General features: G+C 43.5%; 1 protein-coding gene across 4 annotated transcripts; it reads right to left on the bottom strand.

Moving 5' to 3' along the window:
* Positions 1-1,668: 1,668 nt before the first annotated feature.
* Positions 1,669-15,963, bottom strand: MED30 (mediator complex subunit 30). 4 transcript variants are annotated; one of them, XM_083622355.1, is made up of 5 exons: positions 15,597-15,963; positions 14,989-15,170; positions 13,721-13,879; positions 12,856-12,966; positions 1,669-2,231 (listed from the first exon to the last, which is right to left on the bottom strand). In XM_083622355.1, exons 2-5 carry the CDS (start codon positions 15,160-15,162, stop codon positions 2,136-2,138), a joined length of 540 nt encoding a protein of 179 aa, XP_083478481.1. In that variant the 5' UTR covers positions 15,163-15,170; positions 15,597-15,963; the 3' UTR covers positions 1,669-2,135. The 4 variants fall into 4 exon arrangements, with proteins under 4 accessions (XP_083478481.1, XP_083478479.1, XP_083478480.1 ...); XM_083622353.1 differs by having other exon boundaries at positions 15,773-15,963; XM_083622354.1 differs by having other exon boundaries at positions 15,751-15,938.
* Positions 15,964-21,928: the final 5,965 nt, after the last annotated feature.

Raw genomic sequence — 21,928 nt, 5'->3', positions numbered from 1 at the left:
ATGGATCAAATTCTGCTCTCGGTTACGTTACCATAAATCCAAAAAATTGCAGTTGACTGCAGTGGCGCCACTGTTTTATTAAAGTCCAGAATTATGCCCTAGGAGATTCTCTTTTTCACATCCCATTATTAAGCAAATGAAACACATAAGAAGTTGCTATCCGGCGTACGCTTCCTTGGGAGTAAATCTCACTGAACTCAGTGAGACTTATTTCTGAGTAGGCATGCATTGGAGCAAGCAATAAGTAAGTTATCTAATGGTAATTTTAAAAAGAGCCATCTATTTTCCTCTGCTATTTCACGACTTCCAGGGATGCTTGGGATTGCACAGAATTAACTGTCATTGGGTTTGTTTACAAATTCCCAGAGCGCTCAAAGGCAAGGCATACTGGCTAGACAGCTTGATTTGTATATACTTTAGTTGCAAATAGAAAAGGGGGGAATTTTCTAACACATTTTCTTTTTTAAAAAACTCGGCAAGAAATACCTCGGCTGCTAGCTTTCCCCAGTTAAGAGGAGGTATGCCTCAATCCATTAACTGTTTTCTTACGTTTGTGACTGCACCAGCGCAAATCCACGGTTTTCCTGTGTAAGTAGGTAAGACTCATCTACAAATGTGTCTAATCCGTGACCCGGTTTATCAGACATGATGCCCTAATGAAATCTCTGTGTTCAAAGGATGCGTGCCACTAAGTCAGCCTTCCCCAGCCTTATGTGCCCAGGTTTTCCTGGACCTCCACCCCCATCATCTCCAGCCAACATGGCCAATGGTCATGGATGGTGGGGGTTGTAGTCCAGCAATTTGCAGTGGGTCTTAGCAGATTCCCACCTGTATTGATTTAACTGTCTTTAAAAAGGAATCCTTCACACAGTCAATGGAAATATAGGAATGGATGGGAAAAGTATTAGGAATTCGGAAAAAGTATTTTACTGTGAGCAGCAAAGGAGGGATGGAAAAGAAGCACCATGAAAGGAAAGTGGAAAGTCAGCTTTGAAATTAGTGGTAAATTAGAATTTGTTAAAAATTTGGAAAAACTAACACAAATTAACTGGCAAAAATAATTAAATAAAAAAGGAAGCCTTCTGTCAAGAATCCAAAAACAAAGACAGACCTGCATCAATCTACGACCCACGCAAGAACAGAAATGGCAAGAGGTATGTAGACTGTGTATTTTCTTGATGAAGTCTCAGTTATTTTTAAATAATAGAGCCTTTTTCTCAAAGTACATTCCGAAACCAAGAGCCTGATACCATCTCAAAACTTACAGATTTATGACGGTATGTGATTTTGAGTGTGCGTCATGCATCTGATAGCATAGACTCCAGCCCATAAAAAGATTAAGCAGCAATAAATCTTGTTTAAATTTAACATGTGACAGCTCCTGGTGTTTTTGTTGCAGTAGACCAACTTGACCACCCATGTGGAATTTGGTACATTCAGAAATCATGAGGGGGAGCCTTTTTCAAGAAAAATGTAGAGCTGCAAAGTTCAAAATCTATTGAGCCATGAAAATAAAACTGGTCTCCTAAACCAGCTTTTGATATTTTCGTCCAGCTTCTCTTAAGAGTTTTGGATCTTTTCAGTCATTAGCATTGCGTTTGTACTACTGATGAACAGGTTGCAGCTGCCTTGGGTTTAATTGCTAAGAAAAGGGAGCAATGAAAAAGGTGTGGTTGCAGTATTTTATTACATTTTTGTGCAACAAAACCTAAACTGTGTGGATGGTTTCAGCCGAGAACAAAGATCTATTCTCTTTCTACACGGCTGTTCTTTGGGTTTTACCTTGAAAAAGAGCCCCAGCCATTCAGGGTAAAATAGTGGGTTGCCAAATAATCCACACAAGCTGTCCACCCTGGCCTGAAAAATAAAGCTTAATTTTATACAGAATTCATTCATTTAATAAAAACTCTTTCAGCATTCATAATAAAAATATTAACAAACAGGTTGCAAATATTGTATAGAACACTCATTTTTATACACATTGGCTGTACAGAAGTTTGGGTATTTTGGAAATACTGTGTACTACTGGAGGGGAAAATAGCAGAGGAATAAAGGATTATGTTTTCAGAAAATACTTATTTCCCTGCCCAACAAATAGTATCAGCTGCCATAATGAGAAAGAGAGAAAGCATATTTCAGTTTCTCATTGCCAACATGGCATTTATGTCCCAAATGAGATTCCGTAATTGATCCATAATTTGCTTCAGCTGTTGATTCTTCTGTTTCAGTTTCTGCGGAAAGAAAAAGTTTGTCAACACTGGCGTCTAGTCAGGTTACGTATTCTGAATTTAAATTGGGGGGGGTGGCAGGGCGTAGGGCAGCACAGAGGTCTACTACAGGAAACCCCCTATTTGCCGCGGGGGTTGCATTCCGAGTCATCGTGCGCATAAGCCCATCCTGCCCCCTTCTGGGTCCAAAAATGGAGGGCGTATGCACAAACACATGCAAAACAAGACGTGCCTGTACTGAGTGCCAAAGAAGCGTATGGGCAATTGTATATCAAGGTGTTAGCGATCTGACATGGTTACCCTTCCTGTCCCCTGTTCCTTCCCCCTCCCTGTCTCTTATTAAGTTATTTGATGGCATGGGAACAGCCTTTAATGTCCTAATCAGATGGGAGGAAGTGATAGCGCTGGGTACCTTCTTTGATGTTGGACATTTTTTTGAGAAAGTGAGGCCCTGGGAGGGGGGTGGCTAATGAATGATCTGCACACAGCCCGCTGGGCAAGCCACACAGGCTAGCTATCTATAAATTGGATGGTTGTGGGCAGAGTGTTGGAGAAGCTCGTGCACAGACTGATCGGCCGCGGGGCCGTGCAAACTGAGGCTACCTGGGGGAGTCACTTCGCTGCTTCTTGAGGGCTTCCAAGTGGCAGACTGAAGTGCTTGCTTGGTATGTATCTATTGCTTGCTGTCTAGAATAAAACCTTTAATCTTCTCACTCACTTGTGTTTTGTATAACTTCTGAATCTCATTTTAAAAGAACCACCTTGCATTTGGCAAGACAAGAAGCACATCAAGGTGGAAGGCCCTAGATTAATGACAGATGTTGACAGAAAATAGCAGTTAGTCAGGGCACACTGTAGTGGATTCTCCCAACCTGCTGTCATCTGGATGTTTTGGATTACAACACTCATCATCCTGGACAGTTGGCTATACTGAATGGGGCCGATGGGTGTTCTAGTCCAAGACATGTGGAGAACACCAGGTTGGGGGAGATTTCATTATAGGAACATTCTCTTTTGGCGCATCCTTCCCCATCTTCCTTCTGCGGACAAGGCCATTTCCATGAAAAGCCATTGGAAAAGGGCAACACGCACCTCATTCTTCTTGCAATATTGTATTTCCATATTAGCAAGCAGACCTGGGTCCAGATTCCAGAGGAGCAGGTCTTTCGATATGAAGCTAATGTACACTGCATAGGAATAATGTTCAGGCATTGGGAAGATTGCTAGTGGTGAGTGGAGCCATGGAGAAAGAGCCGTGCCAGCTTGCCGAATAGCTTTGCCAATACACTTTGAGCTTGATTTACAGCTGAAACGAATCCCCTTGAGCGAAAACGTCTAATAGTGCTGAATTCTATTAAGCTCCAAGAGGTCCACAAATAAATCTTAGCCTTGTACTTATATGATAATGCACTCCCAATTCTGCCCACCAGTGCCTTCACTGATAACACAAGGAACTTGCACCTGAACTTGCCTATTGTTTTAGCTGATAGCCACCAGTTTGTGCAAACCTAGCATATAACTTGGTGTTGCCATGAATTTAAAAAGTTGCTCCAAAGCTGTATTTTACATGGCTGTGAAAGGCTTATCAAAGAGCTTTCAGTGTTGCCAAGAGGAGGAATTATTGCTCTGCCTATACATTCATGGTGACTGAACGCCAAGTATGTACAGAGGCGTTTGCAATTTCTGTTTCACAGTGTGATGTCACTTAGGCCTTTTGACATAAAGAATTTAATCCTCATTTTCCCCCCTCCTGGAGCCATTTTTTTTATTCAGCCAGAATCTAATAAAGTTCAACTTGGTTTGGCTGAATAGCATTTTGCCTCCTATGTTAGCAAGCGCAATGTGGATTTGCTGTAGAAGATAGGAGCCATGCCAACTCAGGGACATTGCGGATGATGAATGTGCTTCCCAGGGTGCAACGCTTCAGATCTGAGTGCTACATGCTGCACGGCTTTGCCTCCAAAATACCTCTCTGGGATTTTCTCTGGACTGTAAAAAAGAACTCTCCACCATGCTGTGACTTTTAAACTTCCAACGCTTTTTAATTTTTTTGGAACACTCAACACAGTTCACACAGTGTGGAGAAAACACTTCTGAGCACTGCAGTGCACTCCATAGCTGCTACTGATGCTGCCAAGGCCACACTGGATGCATTTCAAGCATATTCCATATTACAGGTTACACCCAATACCACATGCTTTAAAAAGAAAAAGGAAGCTTCAAGCCCTTTGTGCAAAACTGGCTGGTTCATTATATATATGTATCTCACAGCTGCTTCTGATTTGCCAAATATACAGAATGTACCCAAAGGAAAATGGCACCTAGCTGAGTTCTCATTCTCAAACTGAGCATCAGGGAAGTGGATTAGAAGACACGCCGTTGCTTGAGGATCCAAGGACAGGGGATTCTCTACCTAGGAGGAAAGAGGCGAGCGGTTTCATCCCCCAAAGGGAGGACTATATTTAGGTTATTGGGCTAAACAGCTTTGAAGAGCCACAATTGAATGGCAGAGCATCTGCCTTGCATGTCGAAGGTCACAGGCTCAATCCCTGTCATCTCCAGGTAGGGCTCGGAATGTCCCATGTCTGGAATCCTGGAGCGTCGCTGCCAGTCATTGTAGATAATTGTCAGGGAACTGTCATCGGAAGAACCGGTGGTGCAAGGGCTCCCAGAGGTTGAGAGAGACTTATCAGCGGAGGAGGGAACCAGCAGGGGGAGAGAAAGAGCTCCAAGGGAAAGCGAGTCTGAAGAATGGCTCAGAGACAATTCCAGCGAGAACAGCGAGGAGGTTTCAGGACCTCCTATAGGGACACCCACTCCTCGCCGGAAACTGTCACGTAGAGAGTCCAGAAGACGTGTTTCCGTTAAGGAGCTGTTATGCTGGTAGAAATTCCGTAAACGCCCACTGTCGGATTCTGCCAGCGACTGACGGAGCCATGCTTATGGAGCTCCGTTACAGACAGTGGTTTGTGAACTTAGCCAAACACTGAGGGACTAGGAACTTTACGCACAAGCAGCTCAACATCCCATCACAATAATAATGAGCTATATGGACCAATTGGTCTAAGGCAGCTTCCTATGGCGCTCTGAAGTGTTCCAGACAGCAAGACAGACAGTCCAGTCCCTGGCATCTCTAGCTGAAATGTTGCTGGTAAAACAGGCCTAGGAGAAACCTCTGCCTTAGTCCATGGACTACAAGTCAATAACAGAAAACACTGGGCTAGGTGACCAAAAAGTCTGATTCAGTATTATCACTATTCCACTGCACGAGAAAGCGCAAAACTGCCCTTAGTCACAGCACCGGAAGAAGTTCTTTACACTCATGCAACGCTAAATTCTGCAAACCACACATACCAAACGCCTGGCAATGAACTAGAGTCTGGATGGGCATACAAGTTGTCCCACACAAACCGCTGAACAGTAACCTGATCAGGAACTGCCACAGAACTCAACTCACTTGCACATCCTCCGTTTGAAAAAGAGATCCACCATAGCACATGCCCCATCGTTACAGACCAGAGGACTGAAGGGAACCAACTGCTTTGCACAGTTCGTCTATTTGCTTGTAGCGGTACAAACGCAGCTATAGCAGCAAATCCTTGGCAAGGCAGCACTTGCGTCTGGGAAACAGGCCTCGCTTTGTAAACTGCAGGGGAATGGTGATTGATCACAGGGCAGAATGCTCCCAGCTTCTCATCCAGGCTCTTAACTAAATCATTTTAGTTGGGGATCCTGACCGTTAGTACTTGAAGATTCAGTGGGTATAGTAAATGCCTTGATGAATTAGCAAGTCCTCAAGAACTCCCCTCAAACACAGCTGAAGCGCCTTAAGAGGATGCCATCACGGCCAACACAGGGAAGCAGATGCTGGATCACGCCTTTAGCCTGTCCTCAAATAGTTGGCATTCAAGTCCCTTTGCCTTTCCTGCAGCTCTGCTTTGAATCCTTTTTCTGTTTGTCAGCAGTGACCTTTTGCGCCACTGTCATTCTGTTGACTCGTGAGCAGTCTGTTCTTCACCATCACCCTCCAGTGTTGTTGCTGCTGAGCCAGCCAGCCATCCCTGAGCCCTTGCATCCCACTTGTACATCAGTGATAGCATTAAATATAAGTTGTTTTTACTGAGCTTTTAATCTCTGGTTCCTATTTCCAATTTCCAACAGTGTATTAAAGTACTAGCTCCCCATCTCACATGAAAGCCTACATCCAGCATTCTACAAATTTCTTTCTCTCTCTCTCCAACATTATCATTTTCCCCATACCAGAAACTGCAGCTGTATAAGACAAGGCACTGGATGGAACATCTACTTACAGAAAGGATGCCTTCACAGCTATGCACCCAAGTTCGTCCTGACTTGGCTTCAAATGTTCAAAGGACTTCTGTGCCTTCATATCTGTTGGAAAGGCTCTTTCTAATCACTAGGATTAGTTACAATTCAGATATTGCAACTTGGGATAAAGCCCCTGCAGCAAATTTTTAGAGCAAAGGGGTGAGGGAATATGTGTGCTGTGGGAGGCAATAAATCTGAGTTGTCTTGACAATCTTCCTCCCGCCCTCCCTTTTTAAGGTGTCCTTGAGAGTAGAACCCTATAAAGGGTTCCATCTTTTCTTCTCCCAACCTTTTGCCAAAAAGGACAGGTGAATTGTTTTGCGCTTGTTGCTTTCATTTTTTCAGCCATAGGTACAGTAAACACTGAAGGTTTCTATGAAATCACTTGGCTTCTTCATATAACCCATCCTTTTATTAAAGTTGCTGTTAATACCAGCTGTGTCAAATGCCCAACAAGAGCGCATGCAGAATGAACCACTGCAATTATTACTAGATTTCATAGAATAATAATAGAATTGTAGAGTTGGAAGGGACCCTGAGGAATATCGAGTCCAAACCCCTGCAGTGCAAGGGATATGCAGCTGTCCCACATGGGGATCGAACCTGCAACCTTGGTGTTATCAGCTAACCAACTGAGCTATCCACTGGATTCATAGTGTAGTTACAGCCTGTGCATTTTCTAAAAGCTGGTCTTAACCTGTAAAGCCTTACATGTCTTGTGGCCCCACGACCTGAAGGAACAACTCTTTCCATGCCTCTTCCTATATGTGCCCCACCAAACAGTAAGGTAATCTTAAAAGGTAAATGAAAAGGACCCCTGACAGTTAAGTCCAGTCGTGAATGACTCTGGGGCTGCAGCGCTCATCTCGCTTTACTGGCCAAGGGAGCAGACATTTGCAGACAGTTTTCCAGGTCATGTGGCACGGAAACGCCGTTTACCTTCCCGCTGGAGTGGTACCTATTTATCTACTTGCACTTTGATGTGCTTTCTAACTGCTAGGTTGGCAGGAGCAGGGACCGAGCAACAGGAGCTCACCCCGTCGCGGGGATTCAATCGGCAAGCCCTAGGCTCTGTGGTTTAAACCACAGTGCCACCCGCGTCCCTTTTAAAGTAATCTATAGAGACCCTTTTCTAGGTGCCTCCTTCTGCTGAAATTCGGAGAGTGGCAACAAAAGAAGTATTCTCAGTGGTGGACTCCCGCCAGCCTTTGAAACGAGCCCCAGGGAAACTCACCTGGCACCCACATTACAATATTTTTTTTGCCACCATGCAAAGGCTTCCCCTACTCCCAGGTTCTTCAGCTGTTTCCAGATGTTTAGTATCCATAGTAGTTGTTTTAGTGTTTTGGGGGTTTTAACATCTTCTCCTAGCCAGTGTTGAATATGGCTTATTGGGACTGCTGCTTCCTTAAGGAAAATTCTGTGTGTCTTATTACAGACTTTGTTTAAACTGAGATTTTGTTATTGATGTTTGTTTTATTATTTACTTATTAAATTAAATGCTATTTAATGCCCAGATATGCTTCTAAGCAGTTTACAAGCATAAAAACCAATTGCGAAAGCATTAAAATATAAACACCCATAATTAAAATATGCAAGAAAGCAGTCTCATTAAAACAAAGGAGTCTCAGGTCAACGGATCATGGGAACGACTGGTAGGATGCTTTCTTATGCATGCAATTTTAAAATTCTATTTGTGGTATTGCAAATTTTTATTTTAACTGTACGCTGCCTAGAAGCATTTTGCATTAGGCAACACTTAAAATGCTGTTAACAACTACTTACTAATATAAGCATGGAGCAATTGTCACTGGTGAACAAATGCCACTGACCTTGTGTTGTTCTTCCTTATGGAAGGAAGGCTGTCCCCCAATAGGGATGCCAATTGCCCACCCAGAGGTTGTGCATGTAATATTAAATGCTCCACACCATTGAGAGAGGCTAGCTGCTCTGATTCCCTTCCTATACTGCCCTCCTTGCTCATCCTTCTTTCCCTCCTGCTTTTGTCTGAAAAAAACCTTTATTCCATCCCTACTCGCTTGTGGGGATGGAATAAAGGTTTTTTCAGACAAAAGCAGGAGGGAAAGAAGGATGAGCAAGGAGGGCAGTATAGGAAGGGAATTTAAAGCTAAAAGGACAGTCCTGGGCAAGGACCTAGAAGCCCTACGCAACCGCCAATACTTCTGACTATCACTGTTTACCTCCCAATGGTAGAACCAGGCTGTAAAGAATGTTCCAGCAGACTCCCAAGTTCATAGAAGGACCATCTCAAAAAACACCCTTTTGCACACCATCTGCCTGTGTGATTGCCAAGTCCCTGGATTGGTCTGGCCTTTGCTTGGCTAACACAGTATGTGTTTGAGGCTCATGCTTCCAGTTTCAGCAGCTAACTTCCAGGAACCTGTGATAAAGACTGCACCCTCCCAGCCAAAAGCTTGAATATGGTTGCCTGCAGCCTGGACATAAGTCTTTGGATTGCAAGAAGTGGCCCAATGTTCCAGGAACACAGAATCATAGAGTTGGAAGGGATCCTTCGGGTGATCTGGTCCAACCCCCTGAAATGCAGGAATCTCAACTAAAGCATCCTTGACAAACACAGATCTTCTGTATGTCCAACTGCAGATATTGTTATTCGCCATTTTTAAGAAGCATATGTGCCCTTCCTAAAGTAGCTGCTTCTCAGCCTCTAGATATTAAACGAAATAACTATATATAGGAATGAGAATGTGTCCTTCAGAAAACTAACATGACAGGTTAGGCAAGGGACACAATTAGAGTTGCTGGTGACAGCTCAGCTTTTGTCCCACAGGCAAACATTCAACTACAACGTTCCTATCAAATAGGCTACAATGCCAGAAAAGAAGGACTGATGCAATTTTTTCTACACAAGACAAAATCACAGCTATCTGGAGCAAGGAGACAGTGATGAGCAACAGATTGGTTAAAACAAAAACAACAACAACAGAGTAATTTGTTAAGATTATGGGCGGCATTCAATTAAGTTTTACTGTGAGTAAAACCACTGAAAATTAGCAGGCCTAAGTTGGTCATGTTTATTAGCTTATTAATAAATTAAACTTATTAACTGAGACCTCCAGGTATAAGGCAGTATATAAATTCAATAAACAACAACAACTTCAATGGGCCTATATTCTGTAGGACTAGCAAATACCACCCCATGGGTTGTATCCAGTGCAAGACTTACTCAGAGTAGATCCATTGGCGTTAATGAGCATAACTACGTTATGTTCATCAATTCCAACGGGCCTACTCCGAGTAGGATGAGCATTAACTGTAAACCTGTGGATAGAATTCAATGTTGCATTAAGTGAACTGTTCTGTCTGGCAAGCAGAAATGCTTGTACTGACGGAGCAATCTCCCCTCTTCTCCCTCCCCACTCCCCACATGCTGTTCTGGGGGTTCTTCTGACCACAAGCCAATGGGGGGTGCAGGGGGAGGAGAGTGGGGAAGCTCCAATGTACTAGCTGGGCTTGTTGCTGTCAGTTTGCATTTCTTAGCACAGAAAGTATTGATCTGGTCTGTAGAGATCTTTCCTATTCTGGTTAGTTCAAGAGGGTTCTAGAAGGTTTCTTCTCTTTGTGAAAGAAGTTTTATTACTATGTAAAAGAAACAGGAAGGAGGTTTCTGATGTTTGGGTTATTTCTCTGGGGAGCTGAGTACAGATGGCTACTGTTATCTTTCTGCCAAGGTCACACTGACGATAATAATAGGGCCAGGAGGAGCCTAGGTTTCACTCATTTTCTCTTCTATCTCTCTTTGTTCTTATATTCTATTTCTGTATACTATAGTGTTAAGGTTTAGTATTATTATTAGTTTGTAAGTTTTATTGTAAGTGCTGCAACTGGATTTTTATGGACTGTGCCAATCCTGAACGTTTTAGATTTGTGACCATTTATTCTCATTTGCCTTTAGTACCAGTAAAGCTCTGCTGGATGAAGTACAATTGCCTCTGGTCTATTTTTTGGAAACTCTGCTACATGTTGAACTTCCGGGTTGGTGCCACTGTTTAATGGCAGATTCCCTCCGAGCTCCGGAGGGAATCGGCTCCGTAGCGTCTGGGTCTGGCCGCTGCGGCGAAGCGGGGACCCTTAAAATCACAGGCGCGGATGCCTGTGAACACAGAGACTCGGCGGGCACCATTTGCGCCCCCCCAATCCGCGACGGAGCCTTTTTAAAGGCTTCGGAACGGAGGCAGGGTAAGGCGTGGTGCTGAGAGTACTCCCTCGTCTACGGAGTGAAGCCGCAAGCCATTGACAGAGAGCGCCAACTTCTTCTAAGATTGATTGGATCCTAAAACATCAACCCGTGAGTAATACGGAGATTGGAACTTTAAAAAATTTCTTATCTTGGATTTGGAACAAGCGGGAAGGGGCTAAAAAGGAAGTCCACCCCCCCTCTTTGTAAACAACTTAAAGCAAAGGACTGGGCAGCTAAGGTCGAGAGAATCTGTTTCTTGCTTTTTTTTTTTTTTTTTTTAACAAAAGATCCTGACCTCACGGTCTGGACATTATAAGAAGATATTCTGGAGGATAAAAAGAATTTTGGGAGCTGAAACTACACCCCCCCTAGACCCGGGAACGTCCGATGAGAAAGCCTGTTGCATGGAAGATTTTGACAGCTGTCAAGTGAGCTGCTAGTCAGCTAGTTGTCAGCTGGAAAAAGAGAACATTGTTTCTGCTGTTTTTGCTGGTTTATTCGGGATAACTTGTTGAAAATAAGGTTGATACAAAATAACTGGACTTTTGGTTTTTGAGCTGAAAGGAAGATCAAGGAATTAAATCCCCCTAGAGGGGTAACAAGGATACTACATTACAAAAATGGCTGGAGTGTCTAAATTCCAAGCAGAATTGGACAGAGCACTTGTTCTCTTGGGAAACTTACAAGAGGAGTACGATGCTTTGTCTACAGAGGTATCGCTATTACACTGGACAGTAAACAACAGCTTGGAGCCTGATAAGGATTTGAAACAGGAAGCCTATTCAACTGAACAAATAAATGAAACCGAAAGCGTAGACACGATGGAGCAATATGTTCTTTTTGAAGAAAACGAAGGAGGAGATGGAGGTTTGCAGGAGTCAAAGGAGAGCTACAATATGAGGCCTGACATGATGATAAAAAAGGACAATAAAAACTGGATGCGGAATGCCTGGTTTGATTGGGAGTTTGGAAAATGGAGAGATCCTCTTTTGAGGAGATCTGAAGACCTGAGGATTATAAATTTGTTGAAGGTGGAAGCTGGAGCTGTGGGGACATTTGGATTTGAAAGAAATTTGAAACAAGAGTTGGAATACCCCATAGGCTTTGCTTTTGCTTTTAAGTATGGAGGACTGGCTAGAAGCAACACCGATTCTGTTGGGCCGGAGCCCCTCCGAGACCTGGGGCTTAACATCAAGGTCTATCAAAGAGACCGGCAGAAAGGAACTGAGAGAGACATAAGGGCCTCGGACCTGAGATCTCCAGGCTAAATAAATAATATAAAGACTGATGGATATTGGTTGGGGACTGGAACCGGGAGAAGGGTGGGTGGAGGTTGGGAATCCAAAGGGTACATAAGGATAATTTGCATTGCTTTGTTTGTTTTATATTTTGTTAGTGGTAAGGAAATTGGGTAAACCGTGGTAGGGAAATTTTGGTCGACCTTAGGAAAAAGGTTTAAGAATAAATTAATGAGGTATAAGTATTGATGTGTAATTTTAATAAGGTGAAATTGGTTTTTTTTTTCTTTTTTTTAAATTAAGTGAAAATAAGGCTGTTAAAAATAAATGGAGGAAATGGAAAAAAGAAGTAAAGTAAAATAACAGTATGTTAGAATAAATGTTTAAGTTAAGGTGAAGAAATAAGTTAAGGACTTGCTGAATTGACAATTTAAATTGGAATACAAGAAGGGGAGGTGTGAGGAGGTCTGAGAAACAAGGTTGAGGAAAATAAGTATCAGAAACTGTATGTGTTTTTTCTATTTTTCTGTTTAGTTTTGAATATGTTTTTTTTGTGTTGTTTTTATTTTGTTTATTTTTTGTTTTTGTTTGTTGTGTGTTTTTCGAAAATACCAATAAATATTTAATAAAAAAAAAAGAAACTCTGCTACATGTTTTAAGTTTTTTCCTCCTCCAGCGCTGGCATGACAGTTGTGCTGGCTTTCACTACCACAGGTATTTAATTGAATCTGGCGCTATTTCTTTTCCGTGACTCAGAAGTATGTTTAAGGCTGTACAGGCAAACTAGTAAAGAAAGCTTCTGATAGGAACTCTGCTGCATGCAAATCGTATCAACTATTACCTTGTTTACTTCCATGATTTCCCTTCTCTCTTCACTAGCAAAGAGAAGCTGGCTGGCTGCTCCTCGATCATCATGCTTCGAGCCATCCTCCTCGACATACGGAATGAGTTGCTGCAAATGTTAACAAAGCTGTTGTATAAGACATGCTCTATAAAATATACTGAGAGCTTTTCGTAGAACCACGAATGAAAAAGCATGCCCTAAAACTTGTCAGCCAAGATAAATATGAAATTACAGAAATACTAGCCTTTTAAAATCACATTTCTATTATATTTATTTGTTGTTGGACATCTTAAAAACTGAAGACAGCTACTCTTGTGCAAATGCTTAATACTAATTATTATTTATTAAATTTATATCCCACCCTTCTTTCCAAAAAAGCCTTGGACAGATAAAAAGAAGAGATCAAACAGCTTTAAAGCACTTTAAAATCAATTCCAATACAGATGCAGGCTGGGAAAGATCTCGAAAGGGTTAAAAATATGCTCCATGAAACATTTCCCTTCACATCCAAGGGGCATAAGCAGAAAAGGGAATTCTAAAATGCACTGGTTCAAGCATGAAACCAGAGAATGTGGTCCACAGAATGGGAAAGATCCAGCGACACACAAGTAGGCATCCACTTTGTTACACAACTTCCTCTTGCCCCCTGCAGCATCTCCTGCTCTGAAGATTGGAGGACCTGCCTAGAACAGGTTTTGGAGAAATACTATGGGATGGGAGTGGGGAAGGTAGGAGAAGAGAAACCAGATGCCCTGTTGCACAACTGTCAAGCAAGCGGTTACAATTGGATTTCTCACCATGTTTCTGACTTACTGAAATATATACAGCATGATCTAAATATCTGTACCTCTCCTCCACTTACCTCTATTGGAACAGTTTCAAGTCCTGCACAGTTTTCATTGCATTTGTCATAGACCAATCTGAGTTTCCTAAAAAGTATTGCAAGCTGACGCAGATGTTCTTGAAGCTTCCCTAATCGGTCTTGATATGTGCCTGTATGATAGGTGACACCGTTCGGAAGCTGGAGGGGGAATGAATGAAATCCATGGTTACATTTCATCTACACTGAAAAATCGAAACAATTACAGAGATGCATATTTCTTGCAAACACCTCCCCCCAACCATTAATGCTAACTGCAGTACTTGTTCCAACTAGTTCAATATTGTTTTCATTTATTTAATTTTATCCGCTATGTGAATCAGCTATTGTGTACATAAATTTCGTGAGATTTCTGGAAAAAACAAAGTACAGAACAGAGTTAGCCAGGTACTTCATTCCAGCTCATATTCTCCATAAAACTGTAGAAGTTTTGGTTCTAAACTTGTTACAGTGAAGTGAGCCCCACCGAAATGAGTGGAATTTACATATGTTTTAGTACGCTAAGGACTGAAGGCTTTTGCAAGTCCACTTTTAATCAATTATGAGGAAAGAATATTATTCTGCAAGTAAAGAATCTGGTGACAGAAACCTTTCCTAGGATGGTATATAAACAATATCTCAGGGAGCAATACATCCCAGGGAAAATATTCTGCATTTCTGAAAGAATTTTTTTTAAAAGTACTTTCTAAGTATTAGGTATAAATTGGCGTATCAAGTAAAAATATTGAACTATTTAAAAAAATTCAGAGTAACCAAAGTAGAACAGTACCTGCTATCCTCAAGGTGTACAGAGCTAAGGGAGTGTTGAGTTTATTTAGCGAGCAACGCAGGACATTTATTCCATACTGGAATAAAAAAAGTATCCTGAGAAGAATTTGATGAGAGCTACTGTTGTCATTGCTGCAGGCCAGTTAGTGCCAACTATAACTTTTATCTGCTTGTCTTGTTCTTGTATCTGTATCAATTTGAACCATTCTTTGTACACTTTAAATATTAAAGTGTTTCTGTCTTTATTTTAACAAGTACTTGGCAACACAGTGCCTCAGAGCCAACTCCTCCCTTTCACATGCCCAAACTCTTTCCATACCACCTTGCAATTTGCTTGCATTTCCTCCTCTATTTTTGACCCCATTCCAAGAGCTGAGAACAGGGAATGCATTCAAGTGGGTGGGGGAAGACACCGGGTGTGTATGTGTGTTGTTTGTGAGGAAGAGAGAGAGAGATGGGTTTCTTCACCTACTGCTGCCCACCTGCATGTTCCTCAACAGCTGGAAGATCTCCATGGTACGAAGCACAATGTCCTGCACAGTCTCTTGCCCGATGCGGCACAGCGAAGCCGTGTTCACTTCCCGAGCGGCCTGGGATTGGGGTCCCGAAAATGGCCCGGAGGCTATCCCTGCTCCGGCCAGGGGAGGGGTGGACATGTTTGCTGCTGTATGGAGGAAGAAGAGGTTAAAAAACCAAAACTGCCTCGGTCCAATATACCTGAAGGAGCGTCTCCACCCCCATCGTTCAGCCCGGACACTGAGATCCAGCGCCGAGGGCCTTCTGGCAGTTCCCTCATTGTGAGAAGTGAGGTTACAGGGAACCAGACAGAGGCCCTTTTCGGTAGTGGTGCCCGCCCTGTGGAATGCCCTCCCTTCAGATGTGAGGGAAATAAGCAGCTATCCTATCTGTAAAAGACATCTGAAGGCAGCCCTGTTTAGGGAAGTTTTTAATATTTAATGCTGTACTGTTTTTAACATTTGATTGGGAGCCGCCCAGAGTGGCTGGGGAGACTCAGCCATATGGGCGGGGTATAAATAATAAATTATTATTAAAAACCCACAAAAAACACGGAACGTCAAGACATGCATACATGTGTGTGTGCCACAGCCAGCAGGGTTATATTTCTCTGCGCTTTCTCTACGGTTCTGTGGGGCTGGACCTGATTAAAGGATTCGGGACCCTTGGCCCTGAGCAGCAGCAGCAGCAGCAGCCACCAACCCACATTCAGGGGCACCCAGAGGCACCTAGACGAGCCTCCCTCCGTACCGGCCAGCCCGGCGTACTCCAGCGCTTTCCGGGCCGGGAGAACCGAGAGAGGAGGCCGCCGCCGCGAGAGGGGAGGAGACGCTTCCTTCCGCTTCAGGTACAGAGCAGCCGGGCAGAGAGCGCGCAGCTCAGATTAAAAGCGACGGAAGGGAAAGGAGGGGGAGACGCCTCGCGACGGCGACGGCGCCGTGACACTACTTCCGCTTCCGGGAGGGACGACGTATCCTCCCCTTGGCCGTCCAGTGTCCCTCCCGGAAACGGAAGCGGCGGGTCTCCCCGCAGAGGGTTGTGTTGGTGGGTCTGGGAGCATAAAGCAGATGACGTATTATCCTGGGTGGTAATAAAGCAGCGGGGTATATGAGTATTTACAATAGTATATTAATGGGCAGCCTGGGTGGGGAATAGAAGATAATTTAGTTATTATTAATTAATTTATTAATAATAAAGTAGCGGGGTATTTTAATTAGTATATAAGTATAGAGAACAGTATATTAATGGGCAGTGTGGGTGGGGAATAGAAGAGAATTTAGTTATTATTAATTAATAATTATTATTAATAATAAAGGAGCGGGGTATATTACTTAGTATATTAGTATAGACAAGCAGTGTGGGTGGGGAATAGAAGAGAATTTAGTTATTATTAATTAATAATTATTAATAATAATAAAGGAGCGGGGTATATTACTTAGTATATTAGTATAGACAAGCAGTGGGGGTGGGGAATAGAAGAGAATTTAGTTATTATGATTAATTATTTAGAGGTGGGGTGTTTTTAATGCATTTCTTTAACACACACCCCAAATTTTAGCTTTAATGTGTTTATGTGTTGGCTGGCTATAACTCGGTTTGGCATGACGAAGCAGCTAACACGTTTAATAGATCGCTGAACGTCACAGTGAGAGAAGCGGTTCAGGTGGGTCGAGGGATATAAGGGGGAAAAAATCCATAAAGAAGCAGGATAGGATGGGAAGTTTTAAGAAATATCAGCATTCCTAATAAAGAGGCAGGATAGGGGAATGTAAGAAATGTTATTTCTTGCTCATTATTTAGAAGTGGGTGGAATGTTTTTAATGCCTTTCGCCCCCACCCCCAGCTTGGTTTTAATGTATCTGTGGACGGGGAGAGGGGCTTGGCGGGTCGGCTTGGATGTCAGTCGCTTTGGCGAAACAAAGGGGGCAAGCAGATAAATGAAATAATGAGGCAGCCAGTGCCAGTGGGTAGAGGAATGTGAGGAAGATTATTAGTTAAACTGATGTTAATGAAATAGTCAGTGTAGGTGAGTCTGGAAATTAAGGAATATTGTATTAATAAAGAGGCAGACAGTGCGGGTGGGATGGGGAGTATAAGAGAGATTGTTATTCGTGTTAATAATGAGGCAGGTAGGGGAGTATAAAAAAATCATCATTATTAAAGATGCCAGCAACAAGATTATAATAATATCTGTAAGTAGGTTCTAGCTTTCCTACTATACTGAAAGCTATGCTGTGTCACCTGGAAACCTTTCGTTTAATTTCAGCCAGCAAAGGAGGGAGATTTGCTCTGTAATGCTCAAAGGCATGTTTGTTTATTATTAAATTGTTAATAGACTTCCTAGATTTTGGCCCAGCAGGCAGGCTCTCTTTTAATTTTACTCTGTATGGCACCACAGGTTATTAAGAAAGAATCAAGTGTTATTAAATCCACTGCTTGCCCTTGCTCATCTTTCTCCCCACCCCCAGTTGTGCCACCTGTGTCAAGTTTTATCATGTAGTATCCGTGGGGCAAGATGGTCCTATGATAAACAAATGTCACTGATAATACTTCTTCCCTCACTGGTTTTCATGTCCATGTCAAGCAGTGCCCAATGCCCAATGACTAGGTTTAGTCTCCATTGGGCTGTTTTGGTTTTTATTTGTGGAAGGGTTGACACATTAGTTCCCAACTCCAGCAATGTTCACTGTTGTAATTCTGCTGTTGATAGCTATAAGCAGCTTTCTCTTCCTTAAAGGTAAAGGTAAAGAGACCCCTGACCGTTGTCCAGTCGCGGACAACTTGGGGGTTGCAGCGCTCATCTCGCTTTACTGGCTTAGGGAGCCAGCGTACAGCTTCCGGGTATGTGGCCAGCATGACTAAGCCGCTTCTGGCGAACCAGAGCAGTTCATGGAAATGCCGTTTACCTTTGCGCAGGAGCGGTACCTATTTATCTACTTGCACTTTGATGTGCTTTCAAACTGCTACATTGGCAGGAGCTGGGACCGAGCAACAGGAACTCACCCCGTTGCGGGGATTCGAATCACCGACCTTCTGATCGGCAAGCCCTAGGCTCTGTGGTTTAACCCACAGCGCCACCTGTGTCCCATTCTCTTCCTTAGCACACTTAAAAACAGCTTCTCATTATGAAGCTGCCCAAACAATGGTTCTTATTTACCCTTCATATCCCTATAAACGTTTCTATATGAATCTGTCCCTCTGTTCCAGCAACTCCATAATTCTCTTTTCCCCCTCCCACCTGTTTGTTTCATTTTTATTTGCTTAGGGTTTCCATTTTTCGAAAATATTTTGGGATTTCTGCTAGCCTTGGGATCATCCTGAGTCTCTCAGTACGTGGAACACTTTCAGCTACATAAACATGGCTCAAATACAACTGGGGTCTTACAAGAAAGAAAAAGAAAGAAAGAAAGAAAGAAAAGCTTGTGTTCAGGATTCTTGAACATCATTCAGTGGTCCCTTCCTCCCCCCATGCACACACACCTGCATCTATCAGTCTGCATGCCCACTGTGTGTGCTCAGTCCTTGCCTGTTTGGTGTTTGTTTTTGTTTGGCTATTTTGAGTGGGGGAGACGGACACACTTGTGCCCAGTCCCAGCTACATTAAATTAATTCATTTCTCAATTGAAGCCTATGGGTATCTCTCCTGTCCCTGGGAGCATTTAAAAATAACTTTTCAGTGTGAACCAGGAAGGAAGGCATGGCACACAAACACACACACACACACACACACACACACACACACACATGCATCCAAAGTGAGGCTGGGTTAGCTAGCCATGCCATTTCCAGTATCAATTATGTGTCCATTTATTATTGCTTTGTGTACAGGCTGGCTTGTTTGTCCCAGTAGTCCGGAGAAGGGCATTGTTGGCATATGATGGCCACCAACATGGATGGAGTTAAAAGGGGATTACACGAATTCATGGAAGATCAGGCTAGTACAGTGGTACCTCAGTTTAAGAACAGTCCGGTTTAAGAACGATTTGGTTTACAAACTCCACATAACTGGAAATACAGTGGTACCTCGGGTTAAGAACTTAATTCGTTCTGGAGGTCCGTTCTTAACCTGAAACTGTTCTCAACCTGAGGTACCACTTTAGCTAATGGGGCCTCCCGCTGCCGCCACGCCACCAGACCACAATTTCTGTTCTCATCCTGAAGCAAAATTCTTTACCCGAGGTACAATTTCTGGGTTAGTGGAGTCTGTAACCTGAAGTGTCTGTTACCCGAGGTACCACTGTAGTGTCTTGGTTTGAGAACTTTACCTCAATCTAAGAACAGAATCTGAACGGTGGAAGGGTACCGGCGGCAGGAGGCTTCATTAGGGAAAGCGTGCCTCGGTTTAAGAACGGTTTTGGTTTAAGAGCAGACTTCCGGAACAGATTAAGTTCGTAAACTGAGGTACCACTGTAGCCATTGTGGTTATCTACTATCAGCACTGCTGGAGGCTGTTGGAGGCAGCATGCTTGTGAGTTTCAGTTGTTGGGAAATACAAGAGTGGAGGGTGCGGTTGTGCTCTTGTCCTGCTTGCAGGGTTCCCAAGGGCAAGTATAGCCACCCTGAGAACAAGGCCTGATGTAGCAGGGCTATTCTGGTTGGCCTGCTGCTGAATTAGATGGACCTTGGGAAGGATGAAGCAGAGCTCCTCCTGCGTTTTTGCATTCTAGGGCAGGCAGGAAAAACGATGGTTCTACAGCCCTCAGCTGACAACCGTACATCCACAGGGGGACTTTTGGATGAAAAGAGCAACCAGTTCAAAGAAACTGTGTCAAGGTATTCTGTATACTGATGGGACTCTCTTGAATGACAGTCAAAACAACTACATCCATATGGTGGAAGGGATGAAATCAGCGTCGGCTTCCTTTCGGCTGATAAGAATCAAAGTTCCTGTTTTTTGCAATTATTATCACACTTAGGACAGTTGTAATGATTCTGGCGCTGACCGCATGAGACGGCAGATGGGGGCATTTATACACCAGTGATTTTCTATTTTATTTTTTGTATATAAAAAAACGACAACAACTATGCAGCATTTCAAGATCAAAGAACGGCTGGAGTGGTGTTGCTGTGTTAAAACTGACGGCACGTACATTCTTCTGTATGCAGTGTGTAATGCTTGTAACTGGTTACGAATCAAAAAGTGCAGCTTGGTACACAGCCTTACTTAAAAGGGGAAAAAAGATGAAAGCAGTCAAGGAGCATTTAGGGATGAGAGCTGTATAAATTTTTGATAGGATTTAGCTTCCACAGTAGAGAGCTTTACTAGGCTTGCCATACGTCCGGAAAATTCCGGACACGTACAGAAATAGGATGCCTAAAATGGCGTCTGGGGGGACTTTTTGAATTTTAAGAGATGTCAGGAATTTCCAGGACATATGGCAACCCAATCCCCTCCCCCCGGTTTTCTGTCTCCCCCCAAAAAAATATTTTTGTTTTTGTTTTAAAAAAAATTGTGAGGAAGGCTGTGCCCTGGCGGCAGTGGAAGTGATGAGAGGTCACTTCTCTTGGCTGGGAGGGAGGGGGCACCACTGCCACGAGCCTGGCCATTTCTCTTTTTTTTCCTGAGTTTTCTTCTGGGGTTTTCCTGAATTTTTTATTTTTTTGCAATTTTCCTGTCAGAACTGGGGAGAGTGGCCATCCATATGTGCTGGGCAATAATCGGCCTGCGGTGTCATGGTCCTGCAACGGGACAGCCGGTGGGTCTCCTCCACCAGGGGTGGCAGTTATTCATAAAATCCTGCTAAGTGTCAGGGCAGAGGAGGAATGATGGAGACTGCGTCCCCATCCTGACCCATCCAGGGAGGAGGAAGAGGAAGACAGTACAGTGGTACCTCGGGTTACAGACTCTTCAGGTTACAGACTCTGCTAACCCAGAAATAGGACCTCAGGTTAAGAACTTTGCTTCAGGATGAGAACAGAAATCACGCGGCGGCAGTGGGAGGCCCCATTAACTAAAGTGGTACCTCAGGTTAAGAACAGTTTCAGGTTAAGAACGGACCTCCGGAACGAATTAAGTTCATAACCAGAGGTACCACTGTATAGATATACAACAGTGGTTTGTTGAGGTCACAACTCAGAGTCAGATGAGGGGAAAAGCTGGGAAATAATGGGAGAGAAGGAGGAGGCAGAGTTGGAGCAGCTGGCTAACATGTTATCACTAGAAAGCATTCCAAGAACCCGGCGAGCCTTAAAAGTAGGAGAGCAAAGGGCTCAGAAGCAAAGGGCCCTCAGCGTCACCGATAGAAGAGATGACGAATGAAGAAGGGGAGTGGAGATTTACTCAGGACAACGCCATTATTCCAAGAGGCTGCATTCCCAAGCCTGCCTCTGTAAATATTGAATAAAAGCAGATGGTAAGGACTTTTCCTTGTCTTATCTGTTCCTGGCAACCTACCGTGAGGGTTGGTTCCTTAGCCGCCTGACAATAAGTGTCCCTCATCTGCAGTTTAGGGCAGAAAAAGCTTCCACATTTTCTGTCTTCCTCCTTGAAATCCACAGCCAATGGGGAGGGACCAGAGATGCTTCTGCTGCTGGCAGTTGCCTTCCTGGCCGAAGGCAGATGGTGCCTTTGAGGGTCCCCCTCCTGCAAGGGATTGAGCGCAGCCAGACAGCCGGAGATATACATGCAGCAGAATAGGGTGCTCGAGGGGCTGATGGTGGGAGCCTGCCCCACATTCTTACTCCTCCACCTCCTTAAGCAAGTAGCATAAAGGAGCATTAAGTTTAAATTATTTAAGAAACCAAGGCAGCTAAAAGCAACACCTCTTCCCATCCCATCTGTGGTGAAGCTCAACGACGTTGGGGGGTGTCAGCAATTTGATTTTTTGAAATACGGCAAGCCTAGGTTTACCCTCTTCTCTAACCAAATCTAAAACATAGTAACAAAGAAACATAATGTTTTTACTG

This window comes from Podarcis filfolensis (genome assembly GCF_964270895.1).
Source record: "Podarcis filfolensis genome assembly, chromosome: 7".
Classification (NCBI taxonomy): Eukaryota; Metazoa; Chordata; class Lepidosauria; order Squamata; family Lacertidae; genus Podarcis; species Podarcis filfolensis.
This window is presented reverse-complemented; position numbering and strand designations above follow the sequence as displayed.